Below are 8,583 nucleotides of genomic sequence, written 5' to 3' on the forward strand. Positions count from 1 at the left end.
TCATGACGGTCTTGCATTCGTAATTATAACAATGTTTTTTTAGAAACACAGATACTGTACATAACATACCAGTTTATAAATCAGATTCCTGTTTGTGCTTGTATCATTTAAGTACTTCAGTGGCCTTAGGAGAGAAACTCCTATCTAGTTGTGTTTTTGCCACATTTTATTGTATGACATACAAAATGTATAGTCATTTACAGTCCTTTGAGTAACTGATACACTGTTTACAGATTATAAACACTGTTTGTGGAGAAGCACCCAGCATAACATGTTTTTGAACTGCTCAATTTTCTGAGCTTCATTTGTACGTACTGTATGTCCTCTAAGGCTGGCTGAGAAAACACTGTGGTATATAAAAAACACAAGAAATACATGAAAATACAGTCATGGCTTAGTTTTCCTCTGGGCGCAGAGGATAAGACGCTTTAGTCTGCCTTCTTGGACACGTGACCCATCTTGGTTCGTATGTTGCGCATTAGGAAGTATCCAACAGTAGTGGCACCACAGATGACCTCTGCTATCCAGAAGGCCATATCCCAGCTGTGGTGCTTTGCAATAGTGCTGAATGGAAGTCCTGCCAGGAAGCCACCAACTGAGCAGAACATAAATGGGGAGAGGCATATTAGAGAATTTAAGATAGACAATGTGATGATTCTCAAACAAAAACCAGTCAACTTACTGTTGGCCATTAGGGCAACAATAGCATGTGATGTCCCACAGTAGTTGGATGGGGCGCTTTCATTGGCTATAACTCCAAACAGTGCAATCGGTCCATAAGAGGAGAAGCCAAAAGCAGCACCCAAGCTGAGTATCCACATCTGAATGAACAGATGAAAGATAACGTCAACGAGGATGTTTGGCTTGCAGCACACTGTGTTAATATCAGCAGGCATCTTTTGTTCAGTGGGATGTTAGTGTTACCTTTGAACTGTCAGGAGTAACTGTGGCTCTGAACAGGTACATGGACACATACATTCCAGCCATCATGCAGATCAGAATGAAATGACGAGGATTCCCATAGATTCTAATGCCTTGCTGTACAAAAAAAAAAACAAATACAACAAAAAATTAGCAGAATTTCACTGGAGGTTATTACAAGACAATCCAAAAGTAACCAGTGTGTTCTTCACACAAATAATCTAGTTTTAATTAGTTCATGTCAGTAAATAGATAAAAGGGAACTAGGATAGAAGATGCTACTTTTAGGATATCTCATTTCCTAAATGAATGTAGGTTGAGGTAGGGGAATTTTGTCATATTGTGGGAACAGTTATAATCAAAGCGTGTCTTAAAAACATGAGAAAAGTAATTAATTTAGAGGTGTACAATATATAAACTCACTTTGGCAACAGCCTTGTCAGAGAGGTAACCTGCTGCGAGGCTGCCCAACAGGCCTCCAACCTCCAGGGCACTCATGTATGAGCTACCTGTGTAGAGGAACATAGTGATTCAAAAGAAACAGTAAGGTATCCAAACTGAGTTCTCAACAGATATATAAGGTGTCCACTCTACCCCTCTTCCATACCCATGAGTGTAGACTGGCCCATGTCCTGAATGAGAAAAAGCTGTCCCCAGTCCGTGCAGACCGTCTTCACCCCGAACACCACCAGGTAGGACACAGACAGCAGCCACAGGTAGGGTGAGAGCAGGAACTCAGACAGGGTGCATTCATCCCTGGAAGTTCCTTAACAGGTAGCAGACAGAAGGCTGAGTTTATTTGCTAAGCCAGTGTTTTTTTTTAAAGCTCTTCTTATGACATGATACCATGAAGGTGACACAGTGGGTGCAACATAATATCCCCATAACTCTTGTAATCAAAGTCAATCACAGAACATCTCTTCACCACACATACTACTTTCTCAATGTGCCTGCACATGAGGTAGACACAGCTCACACAAGTTGCACGTGAGGGGCAAACTGGGTACGGAGTCCAGTGAGTCACTGACCTTTAGTCACAACACAAGAGTCACATGCTGTACAAAAACACACATCTGGATGATGCTGTGATTCGTTTACTGAGTATTGCCTGTTTTTTGCATACCAGGCCTGATTTTAATTGCCCTCTGAGAAGAGTAGCTTCTAAAAACTTGTTTCTGATTGACTGAAGAAACGGGGGAAATAAGCCTTACCTCCTTTGCTCTTCTTGGCTGCTACTTCAATATTGGGCAGCCCCACATCCTTAGGCTCATTCTTGATGACCAGTAGGCAGACAAAAGAGACCGCCACACAAATAATCCCTGAGACTGACAGTATGGTCCTCCAGCTGTAACTCTGGGCAAGCACTGTGGCAATAATGGGGCCCAAGCTTCCAGCAAGATTCATGCTGCAGGAGAGAACTGCCCACCATGTCCCGAACTGAGAGGGCTCAAACCACTGACAGCAGAGGAGAAGAAACACATAAATATAGCACTGGTGTTACCAGTTTTGAGATTATTTTCTGATGTTGCTCTACCACTGTCAAATATGACTATTTAATGACATACAGAAAGACATAAGATTTTCAGGGACTTTAAAGAAAAGTACTTTTGGGAGTATGTGACTAATGTGGACAAGTTCCACTTGACCTTTGCTGATCCACTGTTTTTATTTTGTTCCACTATTACTTCTTCATTTCACATTTAACCACAACATTGGAATAAAAAAATGTAATAAAGTCATTGTTGTTCCAGCATTAAAATGCCTGGTTGGATTCTAACATGGCAATAGTTGGCTGTGTACATTATAAACATGATCTTACTTGCAATATACAGCATATGCTGTATTTTAGGCTTTTGAAGATGAACACACCTCATAAACAGAGTACAAATTGAAACACCTTTCAGGCATGAAAACTTGATTTGCTTTATTATGGTGTTGTTCTTCTTAATTAATGTTATTAATGTCATAAATAGATCACAATAACTAATTATATGTTATACTTTGATTTTAACTGGTGGAAGTAAAACACAAATACACAAATCTTTAATATCTAACAGATATTATACCATATTCTGTGTTTTCTCAGTAGTATAAATTGTCTTATTTTTTGTGTGTGTAGCTCAAGTACCTTGCGCAGCACTCTGCCACAGGGAGGCCAGCCAAGGCCCTGGCCTAGGCCATTCACGAACCACAAGATAGAGAAGAGTGTGACAGTGGAAGACCAAGAGAAGACCACATTGATGCTTCCCACAATGAACAGGCCAATGGAGAAGAGCCAGCGAGCGCTGATCTGGTCTGAGAGCACACCACTGATGAACTTACTGATAGCATAGGCCAAAGATTGACTGCTGGTGATCATGCCTGAACAAAGAGAGGACAAGAGAAAAGGAGTGTGCATAGGGCAAATTAAGCAGCAGGATTTTGTAGTTCTAAATATATATAGTTTCCTGCAAAACTCACAGCTAGAGGTTTGTCAGACATTATGCTTATGATGTTGGCATGACAGGGGGAAATAATTCATCAACTATAAAAAAAATCGTTAAGCAAATGAAAGTCCAAAGTCAATGCAAATCCAGACATCACATACCCAGGTCATCCTTATCCAGCTCAATTTCTTGCATCAAAGAAGGCATCACAAAGGAGAAAGTCTTTCTGTTAAAGTAGTACAGTGTGTAGCCAACAAACATGGCCAGAAATATAGTTGTTCTGTAGTACCCATAACTTGTGGTAGCCATGACTTCAGATTTAAAATGTGAGAAAAATATATGACAATCCAGAGGAGAGACACGCTGCTGCCTCTTCACAGACTTCGGCTGTCTGTGACAGTGAACTTTGTTTCAGGATCCACTGTACAGAAGCAGCTGCTGACGAGCGGAGAGGAGTTTGCAATCAGTAGGGGAGGTTAATGGTCAACTTCTCTGCTCCAAAACTGATTTAATCAGACTAGCTGCTTTTATGCTGCAGGCCAGCCAGAGGAGTTGGAAAAGGATCTCACTTTGTGACATCGACACCGTCTATGCTATATTGTTCACTTCAGGCATCAATTTATACTTGGAGAATAATCTTGGTGCCATTTCCCCTGTTGCTATTTGTCCATCTGAGGATGTAATGGAATGGAGTCCTCACATTAATGCAGTTAATGATTCACTGGGGCGTCTGGTAGTTGCTGCAAACCGCAGGTAGCCTCCCCTCCATGTGCAGGGGTATATGAATGATGGTGGTCCTCAACAGCCAAAGACCTGGCAGCAGGATTTTGTAGTTATCTGTTGTTGCCTGCAACTGTGTGAAAGGTTGAAAAAGATTACACAACCATTGTGTGTAGTGAATCTGAAGAAGGTATTAAGTACCAACATAAACAGTATTAAAAAAGCTCATTACCCAGTTTAAGTGTCCGGGCAATACATGACACTTTACACACAGACGGATACTAAACATTAGGCGTGTAAAATCTGAAGTAACTAGCTACGTATGTTTATTCTGCAGCCACAGTCAGCGGCCTAAGCAAACCACCTCCTGTGTATGTGTAGCTCTTACTAATTAGTGTGCAGGAAGGTTATGCGCCTGCAGCTGTGTGAGTGTTGAACCACCTCATGTTTTCGCCTCGGCAGCTTAGGGCATGGGAGAGAAGGGCAGTGTGTGAAGTTTCCGCATCACGTGGGTAAACAGGCGCCGCCCAGTAATGAACTTTTTTTTTTTTTTGCGGCAGTTAACTAGGTTAGTTAGCTAGCTAGTTAAGTTTTTCATCTTAACTGTGACAGACCGCTGTGAAAAATAAATAAGCGTTAAACCTGATCGTTTCCAGGCAAAGTAACTAACGTTAGTGTTTGAAATAAATTTAATATGAGAGCTAGCTAGCTAACTAGCTAACCTTATTAGCTAAATAATGACTGTTAATTTAATATTGCATTTTAAGCTAGCGATAAGGACCATACATTTAGACTAACTCACTGCTCTTGTTCTCAATTTTAGCACGTAAAAAAAAGGTATATTTAGCGTTAATTACGAACCACTAATCAAATTTATGTCCCCCACCCCCTCACACGTTAGCCTAGCATTTGCTCCCATGGCAACGGACAACAAACATCTCCCAGGTTTCAACTTGTGTCGTTAAATTCAAGTCCATGTTGTGAGTAAACCGGCTGCAAACTTTAGTCTTTTTTTCTAGACTCATTTTCTCTATCGCCGTTGTCCTGGATAGCAAAAAACAGAGGACCATGGTAAGTTTTTGGGCTGAAATAAGAAACATGACATGCTAACCTTTAACGCTAACTAACTCAGGTTGTTGTAGGTAATGGAGGGTGGTTATAAGTAGCTAACTAACTAATGCCAATCCGTTTAGAGACTAGCATCCAGCTCCACGAACTCAAGGAGCAGCTCTTATACCCAGAAGTACCGTACACGGGCACCCACTTCTCAGGTGGACGAAACCCTGTTTGGGAGTCCAAACCCGGTGAGTTTTTTTGGGCTGAGACCAGCCAATAAAAATTTAGCTGTCTGTTTTTATATTTCTAAGGTAGTTATATTTCTAGACCATTGTAATTGGTCTTCTAGCATCAGTGGGGTGATATATCAGTACAAGTACAGTACTAACGTTAGTTGAAAAAGTGGAGACATCACTCAGGTTATAAGAGGGTTTCTGAAATGAACTCTGTCCAGGTATCAGCAGACAAGCGTGGACATTCAGCCTTCAGTAACAAGGAGAAGTCCCAGAGGAAACAAGAAGAAGAGACTGTTCAGATTATCACCAAAGACCTAATTCGCAATCTCAGGTAGATTGACACCCACTAATAAACTGCACAGGTCAGCAAGGAGCACCTGCTGAAAGCACCATGCAGATTTTAATAGATACAAATTAAAACTGACTGAGAATGAGCAGCTTCATGCACTGATACATATTCAATCTCTGCGACAGAGTAAATGAAGTAAAAATGAGTAAAATGAGAAATATACTATACAGACAAATCAGGAGACCCAACATGGACAGTTAACATACAATCCCATCATGTTAATTTGACAGAATCCCATTGAAGGATCCATCAGGAGAGTCCATCATTCTTCCAACAGATGAGTTTGAGAGGATCAACTCAGCAGCCCAGGTTCTCAGTAAGGAGGACCGGGAAGCCTTGAAGGAGGCTTATCAGAGGAGGAAAGAAGAGGAAATGGTAGGAAACATAAATAAACTCTTATAAAAGTTGTCCTAACAACAATAAAACAATGATCCTCCTCCGACACCTTTTTCATCTACTGGTCTTCCAGCAAGCAGCAGAAGAAAGGAAACATCAAATCTATGTGGCAGACCAGTGCCGTAAAGAGAACTACGCACTGACTGAACTGGAGCTAGAGGCCCAGAACCGTGCACAGCGTTTGGTGGAGCGGGCCAACACCTTGAGGATGGAGCAAGAGGATGAGATTAAAAATCTCAATAAAGTAGACAGTGAACATTTCAATATGTATCTGTAACTCAGAAGTGCTCAGAAGAACTACTGATTTTCACAAAACAGTGAACACTGATACTAATGATTATGTGTTGTGGTGTGTGTGTGTGTGGTGCCTCCAGCTGATTCTCAGTGCTCAGTGTCAAGCCACTCGTGATGCCCAGATCCAAGAGAAAAAACAGATCCAGGTGGAGTTGTTAGAGGAGGAGAAGCGTCTGGATGCCATGATGGAGGTGGAGCGGCGCAAGGCCTTGGAGACCATGGAGAAAATCGCTGAGTTGCGCAAACAGCAGAGGATCGGGTAATGGGAGGTCTGCTGGGTCATTAAGACAAAATAATTCTTGGGCACATTTGCACATGAATGAAGTAAAAAAAAACAAAAAACTTTTTAACCTGACAGCGTCTTTTTGTAGACAATGTTTAGCATAGTTATTGTGTGTGTTGTGCATGTCTTAATTCTAGTGGAATGCAGGAAATTTATAACCAGATCCAGCAACGTATGGAGGAGAAGCAACTGGAAAACGAGGTGAAAGAGCAGGAGAGAGAGCAGATACGAGAGAACCAGGACAAAATAAACCTGGAAGACCTCAAGGTGCAGACACAAGGGGGAGACACAGCCCATGCAGAGACAATATATAAAATACACAGGAAAGGAAGAAAATTCGCATGCATACTCATGATTGTCCTCTTCCAGGCCCTGGAGAAAAAGAGACAAGAGCAACAGCGTCTACATGAGGAGGTCATGCGTATCAATGCTGAGGCCATGCGGACCAAGCTGCAGAGGAGAGAAGAGGAGAAGCTGGCTGACATGAGAGATATGGAATTTGTCAAAAAAAAACTGGTAAGAAGAAAAGCAAATTACCACCATACACATTCACAAAAAACAATTAGACAAACCAGTGAAAGAGGGAAAATACATACATGAGGTTCAGTTCAGCAACTGTCAGTATTCACATGCACACATTTTAGCTAATTTCATCATTAAAAGATATATATATATATATATATATATATATATTTTTCATATTGACATTACATGACCTCTGAAGGAGCGGGAGGCTGAATATGAAGCAGAGCAAAGGAGAATCAAGAAGGACAAAGAGTTGGAGATTGCTAGGCTGAGGGCCCAGCAAGAAAAAGTAAAAGACTACAAGGCTGAGCAGGTAAAAACTACCAGCTGCTTTTATAGATTAAAACCCAACAATCACATTCTCAGAGGTTCATAGGCATTAAAGCATTCTGAGCATTCACTATGTCGTAATTTCCTGTGCCTGCACAACTGGAAGGATGAGCTCCGTGCTCGGAGGAACCAAGAAATTACAGAGAGACAATGGAGGAAAAAAGAGAAAGAACTGGCTGAAAAGAAAGCCCGGGAAGAAGCAATGCTGAAGGCGGCTCGCTTGGAGCAGGTTCAGCGCAAAGAGCACCTCTTGTCAATTGAGGCTGGCCGGGAGAAGGCCACGTTTGAGAGGGTGCTGAAGTAAGGAACTTCAATTTTCACATCATCAAATGACATTCCTTTAAGATTTAGTGCAAAGGAAAATATTACTTACAGCCTAGATTACTTGTATTAAAAATATTTAACTATTAAGGCTTTAATATTTAGTTTCCATTTATTAATATTATTTGATGCATTCAAGCTGTATCATTGTATGAATTGTGTATTAACATTTATCCCCACAGAGCACAACAGGAAGCCATAGTCAAACGAAGGGAGGAGGAGGAGAAGCAGCATCAGAAAGCTCTTCGTCACTCAGAGGCCATCCGACAACAAATGAAAGAACGTGAACTCTCAGCCATAACCAAGCGTAGAGAGATCTTCGAGGAAGCTGATCGGCTGAACGAGGAAGCCCGGCAGAGACGTGCACGTCTCAATGAGATCAAAGAGAAGAAACTGAAGGAGCTCAAGTAAGTATGGGCAGGTTAATGGACCTTTCTTGTGGTTGATATTTTGACATCACTATGCTATTGAACAACATAATCTCACTCTATATTAAGCAGATGTTAACTATAAACCTGATGTATTTTTCTATTAAAGGGCTACAGGGCTCTCTGAAAAATACTGCAGCGAAGTGGAGAGGAAGGTCCAGACCTGCCTAATCTGACTGACTCCATCACATTTTACAGGGTTTAACTTAAAGAGGAAAAACACATTTCAAGCCGAAATATAACTTCAATCTACCAATAAAGATTTCAGTTAAACTTCAATTCTCTTAGAAGTTTTGAT

The 8,583-nt window shown here is 41.2% G+C and overlaps 2 protein-coding genes across 3 annotated transcripts; one reads left to right on the forward strand and one right to left on the reverse strand.

The window, feature by feature from the left end:
* Positions 1 to 138: 138 nt before the first annotated feature.
* On the reverse strand, positions 139 to 4,547 carry slc37a4a (solute carrier family 37 member 4a). 2 transcript variants are annotated; one of them, XM_026296939.1, is made up of 9 exons: positions 4,456 to 4,547; positions 3,509 to 4,200; positions 3,050 to 3,282; positions 2,133 to 2,376; positions 1,529 to 1,687; positions 1,345 to 1,430; positions 925 to 1,038; positions 683 to 821; positions 139 to 595 (listed from the first exon to the last, which is right to left on the reverse strand). In XM_026296939.1, the coding sequence occupies exons 2-9, from the start codon at positions 3,654 to 3,656 to the stop codon at positions 429 to 431; spliced, it is 1,290 nt and encodes a 429-aa protein (XP_026152724.1). In that variant the 5' UTR covers positions 3,657 to 4,200; positions 4,456 to 4,547; the 3' UTR covers positions 139 to 428. The 2 variants fall into 2 exon arrangements, with proteins under 2 accessions (XP_026152724.1, XP_026152714.1); XM_026296929.1 differs by having other exon boundaries at positions 4,300 to 4,535.
* A 96-nt stretch (positions 4,548 to 4,643) lies between these two features.
* On the forward strand, positions 4,644 to 8,564 carry cfap45 (cilia and flagella associated protein 45). Its single transcript, XM_026317547.1, has 12 exons — positions 4,644 to 5,138; positions 5,261 to 5,371; positions 5,578 to 5,690; positions 5,939 to 6,083; positions 6,178 to 6,348; positions 6,479 to 6,657; positions 6,819 to 6,948; positions 7,051 to 7,197; positions 7,406 to 7,519; positions 7,643 to 7,836; positions 8,040 to 8,264; positions 8,395 to 8,564. The coding sequence occupies exons 1-12, from the start codon at positions 5,136 to 5,138 to the stop codon at positions 8,459 to 8,461; spliced, it is 1,599 nt and encodes a 532-aa protein (XP_026173332.1). The 5' UTR covers positions 4,644 to 5,135; the 3' UTR covers positions 8,462 to 8,564.
* Positions 8,565 to 8,583: the final 19 nt, after the last annotated feature.

The sequence above is a fragment of the Mastacembelus armatus genome, chromosome 13 (genome assembly GCF_900324485.2).
Source record: "Mastacembelus armatus chromosome 13, fMasArm1.2, whole genome shotgun sequence".
NCBI lineage: Eukaryota > Metazoa > Chordata > Actinopteri > Synbranchiformes > Mastacembelidae > Mastacembelus > Mastacembelus armatus.

What these genes read in the sequence shown, in the direction of transcription:
- slc37a4a (XM_026296939.1), bottom strand. Translation starts at nt 3,656, where the DNA reads ATGGCTACCACAAGTTATGGGTACTACAGAACAACTATATTTCTGGCC. An exon ending in GCTGGATAAGGATGACCTGG is followed by an intron (nt 3,283 to 3,508) that starts GTATGTGATGTC and finishes CTCTTTGTTCAG; the next exon opens with GCATGATCACCAGCAGTCAA. An exon ending in CTGACAAGGCTGTTGCCAAA is followed by an intron (nt 1,039 to 1,344) that starts GTGAGTTTATAT and finishes TTTTTTGTACAG; the next exon opens with CAAGGCATTAGAATCTATGG.
- cfap45 (XM_026317547.1), top strand. An exon ending in GACCTAATTCGCAATCTCAG is followed by an intron (nt 5,691 to 5,938) that starts GTAGATTGACAC and finishes TTAATTTGACAG; the next exon opens with AATCCCATTGAAGGATCCAT. An exon ending in AGATTAAAAATCTCAATAAA is followed by an intron (nt 6,349 to 6,478) that starts GTAGACAGTGAA and finishes TGGTGCCTCCAG; the next exon opens with CTGATTCTCAGTGCTCAGTG.